The 23,496-nt window shown below is 34.9% G+C and overlaps 2 protein-coding genes and 3 pseudogenes across 2 annotated transcripts; all 5 read right to left on the reverse strand.

The window, feature by feature from the left end:
* Nucleotides 1-4,025: 4,025 nt before the first annotated feature.
* On the reverse strand, nt 4,026-5,670 carry LOC114727593 (fasciclin-like arabinogalactan protein 11; annotated as a pseudogene).
* A 1,698-nt stretch (nt 5,671-7,368) lies between these two features.
* LOC114727600 (fasciclin-like arabinogalactan protein 12) lies at nt 7,369-8,423 on the reverse strand (annotated as a pseudogene).
* A 4,749-nt stretch (nt 8,424-13,172) lies between these two features.
* Nucleotides 13,173-14,331, reverse strand: LOC114727594 (fasciclin-like arabinogalactan protein 12). Its single transcript, XM_028914290.1, has one exon. The coding sequence runs from the start codon at nt 14,260-14,262 to the stop codon at nt 13,375-13,377; it is 888 nt and encodes a 295-aa protein (XP_028770123.1). The 5' UTR covers nt 14,263-14,331; the 3' UTR covers nt 13,173-13,374.
* A 2,279-nt stretch (nt 14,332-16,610) lies between these two features.
* LOC114727596 (fasciclin-like arabinogalactan protein 12) lies at nt 16,611-17,700 on the reverse strand. The gene is made up of 2 exons (XM_028914292.1): nt 16,684-17,700; nt 16,611-16,646 (listed from the first exon to the last, which is right to left on the reverse strand). The coding sequence occupies exon 1, from the start codon at nt 17,610-17,612 to the stop codon at nt 16,704-16,706; it is 909 nt and encodes a 302-aa protein (XP_028770125.1). The 5' UTR covers nt 17,613-17,700; the 3' UTR covers nt 16,611-16,646; nt 16,684-16,703.
* Nucleotides 17,701-20,634: 2,934 nt separating this feature from the next.
* Nucleotides 20,635-21,839, reverse strand: LOC114727595 (fasciclin-like arabinogalactan protein 12; annotated as a pseudogene).
* Between the last annotated feature and the right edge of the window lie 1,657 nt (nt 21,840-23,496).

A 23,496-nucleotide genomic window follows, 5' to 3' on the forward strand; every position in this document is an offset into this window, starting at 1 on the left:
AATTAGAAATTAGGACTAGAAGTAGTAATTAGGACTTGATGGTGTGTGTGTATATATAGAAAGAATAAATTATTTGCCGTTATTTTCTTAAGATTGCATAGAATAAAAAAATCCAGTTTTTTTAAAGAATCATTGTATGTGGAATTTACCCCTTATCTTTTGCTAATCGTTTTTTTTAAAATTACTCTAAAGTATCATGTTTATATAATTTATTTTTAAAAGATTGCGAAAAAAAGGAAAGAAAAAAAGAAAAAAGTGGGATTGACCCCAAAAAACTAAAGAAAGGGTTAAAATAGGACACATCATGCCATATGCACCACATGAAGCACAACAAGTGGGAAAGAGGGAGTGGTTAATTAATTAATTATTAATGGCTTGTTCAAATGATGTACTCTCTCTTCTTTGACTCTCACATTAAATATATCCTCTTGACTTATAACACCCTCCATCAAATAAACAATACAATTTTCACATCTATATATAAATATAGATAATAATATCAGGCACACATGATATAAGCAAGATTATGAGTTTGTTTCATGTCTAGTAGCTAGTATTACTTCTAAAGTAAGATTATGTTAAATTTATGAGAGAAAATACCCTTTATATGTGGAGAATACAATACAAAGAGAGAAAAGAAAAGTGAAGCCAAAACTTTCTTCCTTTTTTTTTTATAGGAAAGCCAAAAGAAAAAAAAAAGACTGCACCCTTCTCATATTGTTTTACCTTTTAAGTAATGATTTAATGTACAAAACAAAATGAGATAAACGAAAACAGAAATAAATTAGTTTACCGTGAAAAGAACAAAAATTTAAATATAATTTACCAAAAAAAAATACTCCTCCGGTCCTTAATATAGGACCCAATTCTTGAGTTGGTTTTGGTTCTAAATATAAAACCCATTTCTCATATTTATCAGTTTTCTCTAAATTACCCCTATGAATACTCTCTCAACCATAATCAAGTAGAAGAATGAGAGGGGGTATTAAAAAAGATAATTATGGTGTTTTAGGAAAAATGTGTCACTTTTTTTATAATTAACTAACTTACCTAACTTCCTCAATCTAATTAAATTAGTTAAATGTGTTTTATATTAGGGCCAGAGGAGTACAATTATTTGTTTATCTACAAATTTAGGATACCTAAATTTTTAATCGAACGAAGCGCATAAACAATGATAATAAATTATACTCCTCCGGTCCTTAATATAAGACCCATTTAACTAATTTGATTAGATTAAGAAAGTTAGGTAAGTTAGTTAATTATAAGAAAAGTGACACATTTTTTCCAAAATATCATAATCATCTTTCTTAATACCGCATCTCCCTCTTCTACTTGATTATGGGTGAGAGTATATCTATAGGGGTAATTTAGAGAAAATTGATAAATATGATAAATGAGTCTTATATTTAGGACCAAAATTAACTCAAAAATTGGGTCCTATATTAAGGACCGGAGGAGTAATAACGTTAAAAACATGGACCAAACTGAGAGCTGGAAGGCAACATAATAGATCATGATTAGGAACCTAGACTTTAATTGATTAACCTTAATGTGGAAAAAAATCCTATTCAAGACCTAACAAAAAAACTTGAACATCATGTATGAAAAATGGAAAAACGCACAACGTGAAGCTGAGGTTTCATAATTAAAAGTAAACCCCCACATACACGCTTATTATTATTACAATGTAGAAAAGGAAAGTCAACAAAATAATATGAACTCTAATGTTCAAACTGGCTGTGGCTGACGAATATACGAATTAATTCTAGTTTGGTCTTCCAAATTGCAACGTACGAACTAAGGTTTCAGAATCACACATTTCTTCTAATTAACATGCACCACAAGAAAATAAAATTCCTATCATAATCAATTAAACCATTTGTGCTGTCCCTTTGACTTGAATATGATGCTCTTGACTTTAACATTTTTAATATCATAACAATACACATGTATGTATAATTTTAAACATGACTCGCTCACCACCTAATAAATTTGTTTCAAGCTTTGTAAATTGAATTTGAGTTTTGTTTTTGGGAGAAGAAAATCTCTAATGCGAAAGGCTAATTCAAAATTTGTTATTAAATGTTTTAACTTGTAATGATAAGCTATCAAAGTAAAATTTAAATTCTCTGGAGAAGAAGAAGTAGAGAAGACAAATATTGATAGCTATAGAAGAAGAGTTATGATTAATTATTCATAGTGGAAAAGACAAATATGTACTGTCCAACTTAAGACCTCAAAAACTATTGGTTATATAAATAATAATAATAAATATATGAAATGTTACTTTCATGATTATTGGATTGAAAATGAGATTATGGGTTAAACTTTATCATTACAATCAAAATAAGGCCCAAAAGCCAAGGCAGGTTTTTTCCCCCCTTTTATTTTCCTTGTGCTGTATTTTTTGGTTGAATACTCTTTGGTGTGTGCTTAAATATATAACATAGTAAGATGGGGAAAAAAAATTCTATTCGGCCCTGGATTGATTAAAACATGTACCTCCTCATTAATTTGTTTATGAGAAACTTTAAAAAAATTAGAATAATCTTCCATGCGTTACATGTGACATGTCACGCTGTCATAATATGTGAAATAAATAAGTAAAGGTAGAAAATTATACAAATCATTAATTGATCATCTGACCAAGTCTAGGGGTCCTCAAAAATAAATTAAACAACAAAGTCAAACATAAATAAATGAACAAAGAAAGAACACATAATTCAATAAAAGAAAACATCCCAAATTAGAATATCATACGTTTACTAAAATTTATAGTGAAAAATAAGTCATATTATCTTTAGAAAAAATTCTAATTAAATCAAGTCGAAATATCTAAATCTAAATTTAGGCTTACATTTTTAAAAAATTTATAATAAAGTCATAAGGCTAATTAAGGATTCCTAAATTTGCTAAATGACCATAATGTGCCCTTGTTTAATTAAAAAAGAAAATTAATCAATTTTCTCTTTTAATTAAAGAGGGACATTCTGATCATTTGGTAATATTCATAAACATCTAATTAGGCCATATGACCTGCTTATGAATGTGTTAAAACTGTAAGCATGAATTTGAATTTACATTTTTTCAGCTAGATTTAATGAATTAGAATTTTTCCTTATCTTAAAGTCACAAATAATGAGATTATTTTTTTCCTACTATCCTATGTATTGCATCTGATTCCAACTTGGTATGGCGAATGAAGATTTAAATCTTTATTAAATAAAATGTTTATATTTAGTGCCTTACAGAAACTTGAATAGAATTATCTTCTATTATGTTGGAGGATCGCTGTGAGCTATTAAAAAATTGCGGAGAGAGTGCTATCATTTATGTGATAAACTGAATTGGAATTTAGGGCTGCTGATAGCCCGGCCCATCAAACTGCAAGAAAAAGTGCCAAAACACAAAAAAAAGAGAACTTAGACAAGCCGGTTTATTTAACAAGAAATTTAAAATTCTTATTTTTTTAGTTTTTATGATATGATATATTAAAATATTATATATTGAAATTCTACCAGATATAGCATGTTTATATTTATTGCTTTTCGTAAACCAGATAGGGTAGAGAAGTCGTAGATTGAGGGAAGAAACATACAATGTCCTTATAGTTAGTTGTTTTGCTTAAATACTATCATCACAATACTGAATAGATTCATTATTGGATTTTAAATCATCATTTCAAATGAAGGAAATTAAGTTCAATTCTAACATTTTTTGTGTATAAAAATAAAAATAAATGTGTAATAATAATAGCCAAAGTGAGAACCGAACAATTTATCAATTTAAATGTTGAAGCGTTGAAGGATATATTTTTGTCTTGACTCATAGCCAGACATAAATCCTGTTCAGTCGATTATAATTTCTAATTATTTATAAAATAAATACGAAACATAAAAAATTGATTTTTCTCATCACTTAAATAAAAAAGAAAATAAAATTAACGAACCCCAACCCAAAATAGTATAAACAAACAGGAAAAACAAGAGATCGGACTCCTGTATAAATTTTCGCTTCAGTCTTCATATCATGGATCCGCCCAGAAACGCAAAGCCAAGAAGAAAAGGTATCATTTCTGAGCAAAAACTCACAGAAGCTGCAGAAGATTCCGCTGCATTGGCCTTATTAGCCTCATTGTTATCATCTCCACCCTCATTGTTAGGCGATTCTGCTTTCGCTGCCGCCTCTGGAGACGGTGCCGGTGCCTTGGGAATCACAAAGTCAAGTGGAAAAAGAACCTTGTCTACCTAATATATGGCGAGCTTGTTGTCTGTGTACACTGTGCCCGTCACGGTGGCATTAACGGCGCCGGTCATCATGCTCACTCCGCTTCCGCTGTCAGTTGTGACGTCAAGTTGGAGCCTTTTTGGGTCGTCGCCGGCCTGAGTCTGAACTGGGTTGGTTAGAGTATCGAAGTTGGAGATGGAAATGAAGGAAGAGATGGTGTGGAACTAAAGAAGCTCGACCTTTTGCCTGTCATTGAGGGTGTTCAAGAACCCTGGTTTGAGTTTGGAGAAAGCACTATCTTCGGGGGTGAAAATGGTGAGTCCACCGGAGCCTGAGGTCATGAGCTGCGAGTTAAGTTGGTTGATTAATTGGGTTGTCTTCAGCAACCGTGTCAGAACAGTGAATCTCTTGGCCTTCCTCAGAATTTGCACAATGTCAATGGAGGGAGCTTTGGGGACGATGGGTGTCGGAGTTCCATTCGGTGAAGCAGGTAACAAAGGAACCGTATTGAATCCCGGCGATGGTGCAGTGACGGGGGTTGCCGGTGGAGCTGTCAGAGCCGATCCCACTGGAGGTTGAAGGCGCGACGGCTGCGCTGAAGTGGTGGTGGAATAGAAGGGGGGGACAAGTAGTAGAAGAGAAGTAAAGACAAGTGATCTGTGCATAATGACTTACTACCTCCTACTATAAGACCCAGTTAACTAATTTGAGGAGATTAAAGAAGTAAGTTGGGTTAGTTATTTGTCCTAAATAGGTGTTGTTTTTCCTAAAATATCCTTGCTAATCAAATATATTGACTAGAACTATCACTGTTAGAAGGGTTATTTTGGAAAAGAATATATAAATGTGAGAGACAAAGTGGATTGAGATCTTATATTTAAGACCAAAATAAAAGTTAAACAGGATTTTATATTAAGGACAGGAGGTAGTATTTGGTTTTATTGGATATGAAAGAATTGAGATGGCTTGTGAGGTTGATGATGAAAGAGTGAGTAGAAGAACTTGCTGTTGTGAGGAGAAAGGAAAAGGATATGGGATTTTATAAGTTGAGCCCCCGAGGGTGTGTGTCTGGGAGGCAATAATAGCGAGTTAATATAACAAGGAGAGCACATTCTATGGTGATCACAATAATGAGGATGGAGTGTCCATCTTCACTTGAACCATCTAGATTAATTTTGAATGGTCCAGATTGAATTTAAGTTTATATATATATTAATTAATATTTTATTTTAATAGATACAGAATTCAAAACAAAGATAATCTTATAACTAACACTTTTGTTTTAGAAAAATAAATTTATCATTAAAAAATTGCATATTAAAATTTTTAAATCTCAATCATCCGCATCAGATTTTGATTGATCTAGATTGTATTATACTGATGAGTATATGTGATGATGCTAATCGATATCATTGTGATGAGCATCAAACAAAGACCCATATAACAAGAGGTTTAGTTGAGATGAAAAAGATTAATAATGAAAGCTATAATTGCAACTTTCTAGTTAAGAAGCAATGTCACACCCACCCTAGAAAGATAAGTACTTTATGCAGCATTATTATTATCATTGATGATTAAGTGTTGGATATTTGGGGATAACAACCAACAACTTGGCTTTCATAAAGGAAGTATCAGCATCAATTGAGATGCATGTAACATGAAATATAATGTCAAGGGGTGGCTATTTTCGATGAGTACAGGTTGAATATTTGCATCAATCAAATTGTAATTAGCTTCTTAAGTGTAATGTAGCGTCAATCAGGATCCTTATGGGATATATTTAGCTTTACACACCTACCATACTTATAACCTTTATCCTACAAACATTGCTTCATTTAATTATTGGAGAGGACAAGTCGCCGTTTAATTAATCAGAAAAAAGTTAATTATATTCCCTAATTAACGAGGACAAGTCCCCATTTTAAGTAACAAGTTTTCAATTTGGACCCGTGAAAATGTAAGAATGATTTTCTTCGACAATGCTTGGATATGATCCATTAGTATTGGCTATTGAATAATATATTAAAAAAATTATGTATCTACTTGCTTTATTATCATATCTTCAAATATTTTTTATGCTAATGTCCAATTTCCGAATGAAGAAATGAAATCTTATTTAATTGAATGAAGTAACTTAGTAGCATGTGAATTAAGTGAGTATTTGGTTTAGTAATAATTAAGTTGAGGGATAAAAAGTCTATTTAGCTGTAATCTAAATATTGTCCTACCTAACAAATTGAAAAATCTAGTAATATCTATAAGTATCCACCCATTTGTATGTGTGTGTATACAAAGGCCCAACATACTTTTTCCTTGACGTGTGCTAACGTTACATTATATATCATTGTATTGTGATATTATAATACTAACTTTATATTATTATAATATTACAACTAACATAATTTTAGTATATACACTAAAAATTCAACAACTTCTTGAATTTTATGAGTGATAAAAAGATTAAGCTATTCAATTAAGGTTCCTTCATTTATCATATTTTTGTTTGTATAAATACTAGTATAAATGTGACAATTAATCTCGAAGACAATTTCTTGATCCATAACTATGTCCCTGATAGAGCAGTTCAATTCCTGCCAATATCCGCGACTGGAGATTAAGAACATAAATTTAGTAGCCCAAACAAAATGTCCCAATGAGAACAACCACACCCTAATAAACTATTCATGCCAAAAGGATATATCCGTTGATAAGTTGTGAAGAGTTTAATTATAGATAATCTCTTAAATCATCATCAAATAGGTAGAAGATTCATTAAATTATGAAACGTTGCCCTGCCATAATTTAATGTGCCAATAAAAAGTATATAACCCATCTAATGGTATTTAACATTCAGAAAAATGCTAAATAAAATGTGTCTCAAGCTGAGATATCACAAATGCTACCCTATCTTGGACCATCACAAGGAAAATTATAACCAAAATCTTTTTTATCCGGCATTAACTTGGAACCACATGCATCAAAACACCTTTTACTAAAATCAATGTAGTTGTATGTAAACCTAAAGTAATAGCATGATGAGCCAAGAAGTCTCCAGGCCTTATTGTTAAAAAATAGAGAATTACTATTTTGATTAATAACATTTAATTAACTTGGCAACCATCTGCTTCATCCCTTATTAAACACTGGACTATTTGTTGAAGGTAAAAGCAAAATGAAAAAAAAAAACATAAAGAAATGCGCCGCAACGATAACCAAAGAGTGGAAAATATAGATGCAACTCTTGGATCATCTGCTACTTTATATCATGGCTCCGCCCAGAAACGCAACCCCGAGAACGAGAGGAATCATTTCTGCTTGGAAACTCAGAGAACCTGCGGAGACTTCCACATTATTGGCCTTGTTGGCGTTATCACCACCATCTTCACTCTCGTTTGCAGATCCCGACTTGGTGTTATCAGATTTAGGCGAATCTGCTTTAGCTACCGCCGCCGCCGAAGGAGATGGGGCCTTAGGAAGCACAATGTCAAGTGGAAGAAGCACCTTGTCCACCTGATAAATGGCGAGCTTGTTGTCTGTGTACACTGTGCCCGTCACGGTGGCGTTGACGGCGCCGGTCATCATGCTCACTCGGCTGCCGCTGTCAGTTGTGACGTTAAGTTGGGAGCCTTTTTGGGTCGTCGCCGGCCTGAGTCTGAACTGGGTTGGTCAGAGTATCGAAGTTGGAGATGGAGATGAAGGAAGAGATGGTGTGGAACTGAAGAAGCTCGACCTTTTGCCTGTCACTGAGGGAGTTTAAGAACCCTGGTTTGAGTTTTGAGAAGGAACTATCTTCAGGGGCGAAAATGGTGAGTCCACCGGAGCCTGAGGTCATGAGCTGCGAGTTAAGTTGGTTGATTAATTGGTTTGTCTTCAGCAACCGTATCAGAACAGTGAATCTCTTGGCCTTCCTCAGAATTTGCACAATGTCAATGGAGGGAACTTTGGGTATGATGGGTGTCGGAGCCCCATTGGGTGAAGCGGGTACCAGAGGAACCGTATTGAGTCCCGGCGCTGGTGCAGCTGCTGGAGTCGTCGGTGAAGCTGTCGGAGTTGACACAGCCGGAGCCTGAAGTGGTGATAACTGTGCAGTGGTGGAATAGAAGAAGGTGACTAGTAGTAGAAGCGAGGTGAAGACAAAGGATCCTTGCATTCTGACTTGTTTGTTTTTGTTGGGTATGAAATTTTTGAGATTGGCTTGTGAATTCGATGAAGAAGTTTAAGCGATAGAGTACACAAGAGCCAGTGGAAGAACTAACTTGCTGTGTGTGATATATAATTTTGTTGTGAGGAGGAAAGAAGAAGATATGGGAACATTTTATAGTTGAGAGCGTGTAAGTCGTAATGTTAGGAACCAGTTTTGGTACTTATCGTCCATCATAGTAGCTAGGGATCGATGAAAATGATTAATGAAAAGGTATATTTCCAACTTTATAGTTAATAATGAATCTCCTCACCTATCGTGGAAAGATATTTGGTGCATTATTGGTAACTGATTGTTGGATATTTGAGATGATAGATCGGTGGGGAAACCAGAGGGATAAATCAGTGAACTACTTGGATTTCACATCAAAGGGACTATCAACATCAATATAATTGGGATGCATGAATATGTAATATATAATGCCAAAGGGAATGTGTATATAGGTTGAATATATTTGCGTCAATCAAATTGTTAGTTTCTTAAGTGGGAGTGACAATTAGGATTAAGGAATATTAATATTGTAGCCTTACACCTGATAGTGCATACCCGTAACTCTCAACATAATTTCTTCATTTATAGGAGGAGGATAAGTCCCTAGCCATTCAATGAGAAAGAAAGGTCAGCTTATTTTCTTGTAATCAATATAATCAATCATGAGCAAAAAATATTAAAAAGTACAAGATGTTGTAACAGTACATATAAATTCATTTTGAGCATCATTTTAACTAAATGACATACATATTTAGTAGATTAAAATGTATAGAGAGTTGCATCATCCGGAGAGCGGGGCAACAAGGAGGTTATCTTGACAAAGAGTGTATGCTCAGAAATGCTGGAAAGTTTTTTAATGGAAAGGATTATAGAGGAGGGGGCCGTAATTTAATTACTAAGGAAATGTCATATTACATTTGGTCTTAATTTAATTATAAGACTTCATTTGCAGTCTATAAACAAGGTCTTATAATTAAGACCTGAGATTTATTAATGGTTTTATTGGATAATCATCCTCTTTGAAATTATAAAATGATGCTCTTCTTTCTGAAGTTAGAAACGTGGTTTTGAAACTAAACTATTACAGTTTTGAGCTTTAAGTCGGGAATTTTATCAATGAATTCGCAAATAATTTTATATGGTTGTTGATATTTGGGGATTTCTTTTGTTAATTTATTAGGCTTGAGCAAGTAATTGCATAGAGGGATCCTTCTTAAAAAGTGGCTTCTTGATGTATTGGTTCTGCGACTTATAATCTCAACAGCTTCTCTATCCAAAGTGGAGTTAGACATCAACATATGAGGGGCATGAAATGAAGAACTATGTAAATTGGGGTTTTTTTTCCAACAAATAATAAAATTAAACAAATTTTAAAATAAAAATTTGTAATATTAGAGTGAAGCACCCTTTTGTGTCTTCGTTATGTCTATCCATGCCTCTAGGGGAAGACGTTATATACTTTTTATTTATCAGAGAAGGACCTGATCTAGCGATTATTTCTTTTAGAACAGTAACTAAATAGACAATTATAGAATTATTTCTCTCTGTTTTTTTTTTCCTTTTTGTGAACAGAGAGGTCTAAGTTACGGAATACAAGCCTATTAGGTCAATGCACTATCACCTTGGTAACAATAATCAAAATGTAATTAATTCCAAACTCTGAAACAGACTTTTTATGAAAACAAGTAATTCCAAACTTTTATTATTGTTTGATATAGATAACAAACCAAAAAGTAATTCCATATCCTCACAAAAGAGACACCACAAATGCAACTCAACAACAACCAAAATCAAAGAGCGAAACAAAACAAAATTGATCTAATAGGTAATATATCGGCAAGGAAGCTAACAGAACCAGTGGAGGCTTCCACAATATTGGTCTCAATTATTAGCCTCGTCATTGCCATCCTCACTCTCATTTGCAGATCCCGACTTGGAACTCTCAGATTTAGGAGAATTCGCTTTCGCTGCCACGGCCGGCGAAGGTGCTGGAGCCTTAGGAGTACGATGTCCAGCGGAAGAAGAACCTTCTCAACCTGATAGATTGCAAGCTTGTTGTCTGCATACACGGTGCCGGTCACGGTGGCGTTAACAGCTCCAGTGGTCATGCTCACTTGGCTACCGCTGTAAGTTGTGACGTTCAGTTGAAACCTGTTGGGGTCATCGCCGGCCTGAGTCTGAACGGGAATGGATGGTAAGAGTATCGAAATTGGAGAGGGAAGGAAGAGATGGTTCCACCTTTTGCCTGTCATTGAGGGAGTTCAAGAACCCTGGTTTGAGTTTGGAGAAGGCACTATCTTCAGGGGCGAAAATGGTGAGTCCACCGGAGACTGAGGTCATATGCTGAAGGTTGAGTTGGTTGATCAGTTGGGTTAATAAGGACAGAGAATCTCTCGGCCTTCCTCAGAATTTGAACTATTTCAATGGTGGGACGTTTGGGGGCGACCGCAGGGGGGTCCATAGGGTGAATAAGGTACCAAGAGCTTGTTTAGTGTGAGGAAGAGGAGGGGAAGAGAGGTGGTAGGAGGAACTTTGCTCCCCTTCTCCTGTTTGGATTGCTGAAATTTTAGGAGGGAAGGAAATTTTTTAAAAGGTTTTCCCTTCTCTCCCCTCATAACCCTCCCCTGTCCAAATGGTGGGAGGAAAAATAGCAATATTTTAGCTTACCCTGACTAATTTTTTTATAATTAGTTTTTAATATCCATATATACCCTTTTAATCTTATATCACGTGAGGAAAGGATTGTAATTGTTGTACGCTTATTAGATCATATATCCTATCATAAACAATTCTTCCCCTCCTCTCTTTTCTCATCAATCTGAAAAGATAATATTAAAATTCCTCTGCACCCTCTTCTTCTTTTTCCCTCCATTAAAATCTCTCTTCTCCTCTCCCCTCCTCTCCCCTTTTTTTGAGCCGAACACACTGTGAGGGAACCGTATTGAGACCACCACGCGCTGATGCAGTGGCCGGAGGCATCGGTGGGACTGTTGGAGATGATGCAATGGGAGCCTGAATTGGTGACAGCTGGGCTGAAGAGGTGGTGGAAAAGAAGACGGTGACTAATAATAGAGTGGCGGTAAAGATAATCGATTCTTGCATTTGACCTTTTTGTTTTGTTTTTTGTTTTGCTTTCGTTGGGTATAAGAACTTAATATAAGATGGTTTGGGAAATTTATGAACAAGTTTGGGTACTGATATTGTACACAAGAGTGAGGGGAGGAACTTACTCTGTTTGATGACTATGTTGTGACGAAAAGGGAACGAGGCATGGCTTTTTATATAGAGCTGAGCTTGTGGATATGAAGGATAATGAGGATTTAACTAGTTGGCAAGAAAATGTATTACTATTAATTCCAATTTTTTGGCTAATAATTAATCTCCTTGCCTACCCCAGAAATGACTAGTGATAATTACTAGAAATGAGATAGTGACTAAAGATGGGCTTTCATATCGAATGATATCACTGTGACACATATAATGTGACATGTGATATCAGAAGGTGGTCATTTTAGATGTGTATATGGCCGAACATCTCCATCAAGCAATCAGAGGATAATGAAATAAAGCAAATTGTTAATTGGAGGATGAGGTAATTAATTAGGATTAAGGGATGAGCCAGCTGGCCGTATGTGTCAAATTGGTAGAATAAAAGAATCACAACCAAGTTAATAAACCGGTGCCAAAGAATCTGTGAGACTATCAGATACAAATGAATGTAACTGAAATTCAACCTTGTATGTGAATTGATTGATCAATTGTTAATATCTTTAAATTTATTTTATATAAGTACTGAAATCTAATCTGAAACCAGAAGTAACCTTCACACCAGACCTTTTATTACTTCTTAATGGATTGCAATAATCTAACTTTAATTTGTTGGTCAACACAACAATTTAACTTGAGTTGTGCCAGAAAAGGAGCTAATCACCAGAAATTTTGACCTTGTGCTTAGATGTTGGGAGGGAAGTAGAGTACGGTGAGGAGAAAGTAGAGGGGGAATAAATATATAGGAGCGAGATCGGAATTACATGAGAGAAAAATGGGAGAGAGAAAATAGGGGGAAAATATGGATGCTACATGTTTTCTTCATAACTTTGTTCTTAAAAAATAGGGAGAATTAAACTAAGATTTGTTATAGCTAGGTAAAGTAATAAGTTTTGTTATAGGTAAAGATGCAGTTCTCGAAACAGATAGTCATGAGGTTTTTCAATTGTTACGAGGCAACGTCCCGGAGTTACATCAGGATTGGTCCTTGATTACGGAGGTGAAGCAAGTGTTGGATCGAGATTGGCAAATAGACCTGCAACGCTGCTGCAGAGAGGAGAACGCTAGAGCAGATATGCTTGCCAAATTCGCATTGAACTTCAGCCCAGGGTTTCAGATCTTAGGCCCCACTAGCGTCACTAATATGCTGAATGCGGAAGGCATAGGATGACTCGGCTCCCTATGCTGAGGTTTCTAGTTCTTTGTTTTCTCTTTCCTTACTATCAAAAAAAAAAATGTTTTCCTAAAAATAGTGAGGTTCTTATTGTTCTTATGAAATTAATCACTTTTCTCTTCCTCTTTATTCCCTCCTTCCCATCTTCTCCAAAATATGGAAAGCAAAAATGATCTTTAAGGTCGATCTTGCAATGTTAAGTTCCACAATATTAAATTATTTTTAGATTGTTAAAATATATATATAAGATTTTTGTATGAGTCTTTTTTATTTTGTATATATAAAGCAACCATATAGAAATAACTTGGTAGGAGGACAACAAGCCCACTAAGTTCTGGTATTTCCAAGTACAACCAAATTTAATTATTTGATAACAAATAATAAATAACAAATCAAAATATAACTTCAACTTATCAAAATGAAAGCGAGACATAAAATAAATGCAACACAGTAACAACCAAATAGCAAAAAAAAAAAAAAAAAGATCGAATTCTTGAATCAGCTTTCATTCTCATATCATGGCTCCGCCCAGAAACGCAATCCCAAGAACAAGAGGTACCATCTCCGCGTGGAAACTCACAGAACCTGCAGAGGATTCCACAGTGTTGGCCTTATTGTTGGCGTTATCATCACCATCTTCACTCTCATTTGCAGACCCGCCCGACTTGGTGTTATCAGGTTTAGGCGAATCTGCCTTCGTTGCCACCGCGGGCGAAGGTGCTGGAGCCTTAGGAAGCACAAAATCTAGTGGAAGAAGAACCTTGTCCACTTGATATACGGCGAGCTTGTTGTCTGTGTACACAGTGCCGGTCACTGTGGCGTTAACGGCACCGGTGGTCATGCTCACTTGGTTGCCGCCGTAAGTTGTGACGTTGAGTTGGAGCCTTCTGGAGTCATCGCCGGCCTGAGTCTGAACGGGGTTGGTGAGGGTATCAAAGTTGGAGATGGAGATGAAGGAAGAGATGGTGTGGAACTGAAGAAGCTCGACCTTTTGCCTGTCATTGAGGGAGTTCAAAAACCCTGGTTTGAGTTTGGAGAATGCACTGTCTTCAGGGGCGAAAATGGTGAGGCCACCGGAGCCCGAGGTCATGAGCTGTGAGTTAAGTTGGTTGATGAGTTGTGTTGTCTTCATCAGCCTAATAAGAACAGAGAATCTCTTTGCCTTCCCCAGAATTTGAACGATGTCAATTGAAGGACGTTTGGGGATGGCAGGTGTGGGGGCACCATTGGGTGAAGCAGGTATCAAGGGACCCGTATTGAGTCCAGGTGCCGCCGCGGTGGGCGGAGTTGCAGGTGGCGTGGCCGCCGGAGCCTGAACTGGTGTAGATTGTGCTGAAGTGGAGGTGGAATAGAAGGTAACTAATACCAGAATAGTGGTGAAGATGAAGGATTCTTGCATTGTGACTATATTATGTTTAAGAGGAAATGTGAGTGAGAGTGCACACAAGAGATCAGTGAGGAGAAGAACTTGCTCTGTTGTGATGATAAAGGAAGAATACATGGCTTATTATATAGTGGAAGTTGTCAATGGGACTGGTGAGGATGGTACTATTTGGTTGGTTTAGTTGGGAAGAAAATGATTTTATGAAATGTATAGTTCCAAATTCCAATTTCCTACGAGCTTGTCTCCTTACCTATCATGGAAAGGTATGTTTTACATTAATTGTTGGTGATATAATATAGAACCGAAGGTATATATACATCATTCAACTATTGGGCTTTCACAAGCTAGGTTACCATCACTTCGGATTCATATAATTTAATTTGAAGTGCAGCAATCTCAGAGGGTGTGGCCATATATATTTTTTAGCAGTGTATAGGTTGAATATTTACATCAATCTGCTCAAAAGAGATCGGATGGATGTTACTCTGTCTTAAATTTTTTGAATTGTTGCTTCTTGTCTGCTTAAATTATATAGAAATTTTATTTTTCCCATTTAGTGAAAAGAATACATAAAAATAGGATTCACCTTAATTATTTAGGATGTTCCTTAAATGATAGGAGATTCTTTCGCTCATGTTTACCTTATCTATAATTACTGGGGAAGTTCATAGTTCCTTTTTCCTCCGCTCCCAATAACTTCAACCCCCATTAGGTCCCAATAAAGCAATTTATGTCTGTTTGGTAGGAAGTATTAAAAATTAAGGATAGAAATTAAGATTGAAATTGAAAAAATCTATTAAAAGAGTATTTAGCATAATAAATTACTTGGTATATGGAATTAGCCAAATCCATATATGTGGGATTAGAGAATACCATGAGAAGAGGTGGTATTCTCCAATCCCACTTCTGTGGTATCTAATCTCACGTAACAAGCAATTACTCATGTTAAATCTCATTTTAATGATTTTTTTCAATTGTAATCCTAACTCTTGTCCTTGATTTTTAATAATTTGTACTAAACAGGACTTTAATTCTCAAGAAATCTCAATGATAAGTAACTAAAATGAATTTATTGTTATTCTCCATATCTTCAACTTTGTCATTGCATGCTCTTCAATTATTAATAGACTCTAGGGCAATTAAATTCGTTTCTTGAAACCAGATTGTAATTGGAACTAGTTTCAGTACTTATCACTTTGATGAGTATCCTAAACTCATCTCATTTGGATTGTCTATATTTAATTTGAATGGTACATATTTAAAATTTTTAATTAATTATTTTTAAATAAAAATTATTTTTTGAAAGAATGATAATTAAGAGATTATCTCTATTTCAAATTCTATATATATTAAAATAATTATTTTGAACAAATAAAAAAAATAAAATCCAACCCATCCAAATAATGTATAGACGATTCAGATGTGATAAACTTAAGATGCTAATCAAAGTAATGAGCACCGATTCAATCGTAATTCTTCCTATATCTTTCAAGATTGCATGTTTTTAGTTTTTTAATTTTACATCATCATGCATAAAAAGGCTGCATATGCCTATGATTTGAGCCTGACACCATTGATTAGGCTAAAATTTTACTCTCGCACATAGTTACGGTGTTGCTAAAATTAATCAGTGTCTTGGTAATACTTTGAGGGATAAAGTCTATTTAGCTAATTTAAGTATTGACTTGATGAATCGAAAACATGGCTGGGGAAGGAATTGATCAAGAAAAAAAAACCCAAGTCATTAGAAGGTAATAAAACAAAGTTGGATTGTATTATGAGCGTCCGCATCACCTAGAAGGTGTGAAGAAATTATGTGATCTTTTCTCTATGGCTTCTTCATTTTTTATTTTTCTGTGACCCTTTTATTTTTTTATTTTGGTGAACTGTATGACCCTTTTTAGGTTTTCGACCTTCATCTTCCCCTATATTTCCTCTGTCATTTTTGCTAAAACGATTTATTCATGCATATTTCCTTCTCCGTCTCTGATCTTAATTATAATTCATTCATTCTTTTTGATAATAAGGCAAAATGATATTAAGAAATAAAAGAGTACTCTACAAAGTATAATAAATATGAGAAATATGAGGACGAGGGAAGAAATTAACGAGATTATTAAATAAAACAGAAGAAGCAGTGAAAACAGAATTCAGTCATTTTTTTTAATTCACCACAGAACGGAGCATTCATCTTCAATTCCTTGCTCATAAAATATGCTTCTTTTTATCTGGAACGCGGAAGTAAATATACTTTGACAATCTACCAAATTCTTGGTTAATAATTAAAATTACGAAAAAAAAGGTTTTATAATTTCACCACAATAATAAATAATACAATAAAAAGTAATTAATTACCACTCATCAAAATGAAAAATAAACAAAAAAGAAATGTCCCACAACATTAACCAAATATCAAACAAAATGATTGAAATCTTGCATCTCCCCTTCTGGCCACTTCATATCATGGCTCCACCGAGAAACGCCATTGATACAATAACAAGAGGTATCATCGCTGCATGAACATTCACAGAACCTGCAGAGGCTTCCACAGTATTGGCCTTATTGGCGTTGTCATCACTATCTTCATTCTCATTTGCAGAAGACGACTTGGTGTTATCAGATTTAGGCGAATCTGCTTTCGCTGCCACCGCTGGCGAAGGTGCCGGAGCTGCCTTAGGAAGCACGAAGTCAAGTGGAAGAAGCACTTTATCCACCTGATATATGGCGAGCTTGTTATTTGTGTATACGGTGCCCGTCACGGTGGCGTTAACCGCGCCGGTGGTCATGCTCACTCGGCTTCCACCATCTGTTGTGACGTTGAGTTGGAGCCTCTTTGGGTCATCGCCGGCCTGGGTCTGAACTGGGTTGGTGAGAGTATCGAAGTTGGAGATGGAAACGAAGGAAGAGATGGTGTGGAACTGAAGAAGCTCCACCTTTTGCCTGTCACCGAGGGAGTTCAAGAACCCTGGTTTGAGCTTGGAGAAGGCACTATCCTCCGGCGCAAAAACGGTCAATCCGCCGGAGGAGCCGGAAGTTGTGAGCTGTGAGTTGAGTTGGTTGATTAATTGGGTTGTCTTCAGCAACCGTATCAAGACAGAGAATCTCTTGGCTTTCCTCAGAATTTGCACTATATCAATGGTGGGAGCCTTGGGTATGGCCGGTGTCGGGGCTCCACTGGGTGAAGCAGGTACCAAAGGAACTGTATTCAGTCCAGGGGCAGCAGCTGGCGGCGCTGTTGGAGTTGACACCGGTGATGTTGAAGAAGGCGGAGACGCTGCCAGAGACAGCTGGGCTGAGGTGGTGGAGGAATAGAATGCACCTATTATTAGAACAAAGACCAAGAACAATGAGTTTTGTATTGTCATATTGGTTTGACTGATTTGAAGAACAATGCTTTTCTAAGTGACAATGTGTTACTGACTGGTAAAGTTGATGATGGTGAATCGAGTGTTGTGTTTGGCTGTGAGAGAATTACATGAAGCTTTGGCCGTTTTATAATGGTGGGAGAGAAGCAGAACACTTGGTTGGTATATAAGTTCAGATCGATAGGTACATATATAGTTAGAAGCTCCATTTCTTCCAACTTCCCATGAGCAAATAAATAGGATATTTTATTATTGGTGATCGGAAAAGATTTTGATTTGGACAAATAGATTGAATACATTTTTTTGTTATTATTATCAAATGACCTGCATGCAATAGTGATTAGAAAATGAAATTGAAAAAGTGGATATATTAATTGTATCTGTCTGTAGGTTAGTTTTTTGCATCAGTGAAGCGAATTACGTTGGCTGACAGAAATATATGGTGTTAAGGATTGAGGAACTAATTAATAATGTTACCTGGCACCTACCATACTCTTTTTACCAACTACTTTACTTTACTTTATTTTGACATTCAATTTGGTTTTAAATATAAGACTCTCAATTTACTTTGCCTCTTATATTTATCTATTTTTTGAAATTAGTTCTTGTAGTAGTTACACATGTTAAAGATTCTATCAAATAGTAGTTCTAACTAACACACACGATTAGTACGGGTATTTTAGGAAAAATAGAACTTATTTATTACAAATAACTAATTTAACAAACTTTTTAATCTATCCAAATTAACTAATTAGCTCTTATATCAAGCATTGCAGGTAGTACTTTTCATTTTGATTTATATTCCATTAGTAAATATGGAGATTCATTCACTGTGTTTTCCCCCCGGGGTTAACTGTTTTATTCTTTCTACTAATAGTTTTATAGGATTTGCATTGGGTGCTCATCAGTTTTGATGAGCACCCAATGCTCATCAGATCTGGACGGTCTAATTTTAATTTTAATTTATTTTTATTTTTTTAAAATAATTATTTTAATAGGTATATGATAAAAAATAAAGATAATCTCTTAACTATCATTCTTTAAAAATATAATTTTCCTATTTTTAAATAATTATTTAAAAATATTAAATCTAGACGGCCTAGATTGCTCATCAGGTGATGAGCATCATCAGGTGATGAGCACCCGCATCACTGATGAGCACTGAATGCGGACGCTCACAGTTTTATGAACATTTTAAATTTCGGAATGGTTCTTTGACAAAAAGAAAAATCACAGCGGATCTAGCATTCAATTAAATATTTACTCATAATTGAAGTTGCATTTTGTGTTATGAACTGTATATACTTGGTAGCTTGTGATATATATTATATTTTATATTAATGTTCACTGGTAAAAAAAACCTATTCATAATCTTCCAAATTAATTTTACTCTTAAATTAGATAATCTATGCGAAAATGTAATTTAATTTTCTAAATAAAACTAACTGAATTAGTTTCGAGTAATTTAACCGCTCTGGCCAAAAATAAAAGGTAGCTTAGTTGCTATGCCTACTTTCCATCATTCGACGTATGCTACATTCACGTTATCCATTTCGAGTCTTAAAAATGGGATAATGTGCAAAATCCTAAATCAACATTGTTCACAACACTTTAACAGGTTTTTTTTATAACGATTGACTTATACTACCTCCAGTCCTTATTATAAGATCTTGTTTGACTTTTATTTTGGTCATAAATATAAAACTCTAATCCACTTTGTCTCTAATATTTATACATTTTTTTCAAGATAGTCTTTCTAATAATTATAGTTCTAGCCGATACATTCAATTAGCAAGAATATTTTAGAAAAAACAATATCTATTTATTACAAATAACTAATTTAACTTACGTCCTTAATCTCCTCAAATTAGTCAACTAGCTCTTATAATTAGGACCGAAGCTAGTATATAACAATATATTTTTATGAAAATACCTGATTTAGGATTTTATAATTTTCTTTTTTTAAAAATTATTTTCTCTTTAAAAATTGTATTTTACCAGTTCAACGGTTCCCCTTAATTTTTTTAAATTTAATTGGTAGATTTTATTGTAGTTATAATTTTTTGGCCGAAATATTTGTGTTATAAATTAACTGCAACTGATAGAGCGAGTTCCATTTATTTTTTTAATCACATAATTGACATGAAAGAGGAATCTCCATTATAGGCCCAAAAAGAGACGCCCATGAAATGGAATTTTGGACGGGTTTAGAAATATCCAACCCATCCCCCATTGGTGATGAAATAAAATTCTCACTATGCTAAGTATGCTTCTTTCTTTTTTTTGGCATCAAAATTCTCACAATGTTGTGCAAATTCGCACGTACATATACAATTAGAGGATTTTTCTTAAAAAAAAATCACAATATTAAAGCAGTGTTATAAATGGTCTCAGAGATACTTCTCCGGTCCTAAATATAGGATTCTTATATAGTGTATATAAAGATCCTATATTTAGTACCGGAAGAGTATTAAAATAGATCAATTTTTTACTTTATGATGGATTATAGCAAAGCTACCTCTAAAACGTGTTTCCTTTTTTATCCTTTCTTCTTTCTCTATCAAACTCTTCCAATAATAATTTTGCAGGCTCAAATAATTACTTAATTTTAAATACGTAGAATGTAAGTATAAAATTACGTTTGTCCAATCAAATATGAGGATGCATGCCCTTGTTCCAAATTCATTCAAGCAAATGAACGAGCTTAGTTAATAAATATTAACTTATGTTCTTAATATAAGAACTAAATACCTAATTTGGGGATATTAAGAAAATTAATTTAGTTATTAGTAATAAATAATTGTTGTCTTATCTAAAATACCCCTGTTAATCATGTGTATTAACTAGAACTATCATTTGATAAAACTTTTAATATGTGCAATTATTATAGGGATTACTTTGATAAAAATAACTAAATATCAGAGATAAAATGAATTAAATTCTTATATTTAAAATTAAATTAAAAATAAATTAGCTCTTATATTAATAAGATTAGTAGTAATAATTATATAGAGGACATAGATTTTACGTCTTAGATGAGATGTATATAGAACATATAAAGATTGATGTCGGCCGAAAACACAAAAAGAGCAAGTGAAATTACACAAAGCAATCACATCTTACTCATTGAAAAGCACGAATATAACGCAAAGGCTTCACATACAATAATCTCTCCCCATGCCACGCACACAAAACCAAAACATCAAATTAAAGATAAGAAAAATTGTGGGGCAAAGAAAAGAAAAGAAAAGAAAAGAAAAGAAAACAACTATTAACAGCTTGCAAATTAAATGACGAAGCTTAAATTCTTCAATACGACGCCGTTAGAGCAGCCGCCGCCAAAGCTACTCCGACTGAAGCCAACGTTGTTCCTAGAAAACCGCCATTCAGACCCTCAGCCCCGGACTTCTCCTTCGCTGACTCGGTCTGATCATCATCCCCATCCATGGACGGATTCTCCTTATCAGCTTTTGGAGCTTTAGCCAGTGCCAGCGACGGCGCCGGAGCCAGAGCCTTTGGCTTGAAGAAATCCAGCGGAAGCAACACTTTGTTCAGATGATATATGGCCAGTGACCTATCAGTGTAAACAATGCCTGCAATTGTGGTATTGACCACCCCAGTTGAAATATTCACCATGCTCCCATAAGCCGTCACGTTCAGCTGCAACCTGCTCGGGTTGAGTCCGGCGAGTGTCCGGACCGGGTTGGTCAGCGAGTCGAAGTTGGAGCTGGAAACGTAGACGGGAAGAACGTGGAACTGCACTAGTTCTATCTTCTGGTTATCGTCCAGAGAATTGAGGAACCCGGCTTTGAGTTCGGAGAAAGCATCGTCATCGGGAGCCAGAATGGTTAGGCCACTGGCGGATCTTGTGGCTATGAGCTGCGAATTGATTTGGTTGATCAACTGGGTAGTTTTCAGAAGACGGATAAGGAAATTGAAGTTTTTGGCCTTCCTGAGGATCTTAATGATGTCGTCGTTGGAAGCGTCCGAGGAATCCCCCGACTGGGGTCCACTGGGCACTAACGGCTTCGCCGGAGCCGGCGCCGGAACAGCTGGTGCAGGTTTGGCCGGGGGTTTAGGAGCTGGTTTGGGGCTGAGGCTGGTGTTAACTGAGCTAAAGTGAAAGAAGAGAAGGAGGAGGAAAGCAAGAGGAAAAGGAAGAAATGGATTTGCTTCATCTTGTTGATTACAGTATAGAAGGCTCGAGAGAACTGTTGTTAATTTTAGAATGAATGTTTGTTTGATGGGTGAGGAGGTGTTGGAAGAGAAAGTTTTTATAGGTGGAAAATGAATGATTAGTTGGGTAAAGGGTTTAATTATGATAGTGACTTGTAGTTTTGATGTGTGACAGAATATGTTATGTTTCATGGAGATTAAGGTGGTGCATCGGGAAGGTTGTGGTGATTGAGAAGGGATAGGTGCAAGTTGATAAAATGCATATTTGGGCTGAAAAAAGGAAAAAACTTTTTTTCACCTCTTTGAAAAAAAACCATGTATGTGTCGAGTTTACCTCAATTTCTCAAAGAAAAATCCATTTATAGTATGTATGTCCTTATAGCTAGGATTCGAAATTTTGTTCAGAATTTGATGCGACTCTTTGGGATTGGGAGTAGGTTTAGCATGCCTTTTCTTGAAATAAAAAAGCTAGCTAGAATTAAGAAATGAAGGGAGATAGATAGGCAAAGGGCATGCTAAATGAAGAAGAGGAAAAAAAAACCCATAGCAAAAAATCAGAAGTTGCTTAAACTGACTTTTTTTTTTGGCAAACTTTTATATGTAATTCCTTGAGACTTTATAATAAGGCTTACAAAATTCTTTCGCAGAAAGCTAGCTAGCTAGAATGTGGACATTTCACAGCAAGTTAGAAATATGCTTCTTAATAGGAATTGGTCTGTAGTTTTATGTATAAAGACTTTGTCAAATGAGCAGCAGAGATAGGTTAGTTAAGTATGCTCACCATTATGTGCCTTACCACAGCAATGTCTTTAATCATCCTTAATCTTGACTTATAGTGATGGTGAAAGAGTTTGCATTCTAAAGGACTAGCATGTTTCCATTGATGCTGCTGGCTTGAGTACAAGTGTTTTAGGGATATGGCACTAGATTTATGCAAGCTCCTTTGTGTGGAGCAAATATAACATACCCAAAACATCCCATGGTTGATTATAGAAAACTAGATGCGTACAACAGATGAATTAGTTGCTTTTAATGATTATCATCGATTATTTTATTCGTGTGTTCTATAATGCTGAAAATGAGTAAATATGACATTTATTCTACATTATAGATTTATGAAATATGTCATATACACTATTATTGACACGCTATTACATGTAGAAAGATGAGAACTTTATGCTATTTTGAAATGTTTAATATTCTTAACTATAGTAAAATTAAAGCTGAAATTTGTGTTAAAATCTAGTATTGTCTATCTAATAAATTGATGCCATTAGTCATTAGATACAGAGTTTCTTAGAAACTGTATTGCTTATTATAAGGTTTATTTGGAGTACAAACGCATTGCCAAGTGAATCTTTATACTATGTACCTCTGGTCCTTATATATGAAACAATATCGACTGATTTATCGAGATTAGAGAAGCTATATAAATTACTTTAAGATATTTATATTTATCATGTTTCTCTCAACTAATTTACTTGATTTAAAATTGATATATCCATGATATATATGAGTATTTTAAATAAATCAGTAGCATATACTATAATTAAGCAATTTATTTAGTTTTCTTATTAGTTGACTGGGTTTTATATAAAAGATCAAAAGTAGTATCTTGTAGGATCATTTTCCTTGCTTTTGTATATCATGTACATGTTTTCTCATAATTAAGATTTTTAAAAATGGATAGTTAATTGTTGGCCAAAAA

The sequence above is a fragment of the Neltuma alba genome, unplaced genomic scaffold (genome assembly GCF_004799145.2).
Source record: "Neltuma alba isolate B1F8T4 unplaced genomic scaffold, ASM479914v2 tig00012493_pilon, whole genome shotgun sequence".
Lineage (NCBI taxonomy): Eukaryota > Viridiplantae > Streptophyta > Magnoliopsida > Fabales > Fabaceae > Neltuma > Neltuma alba.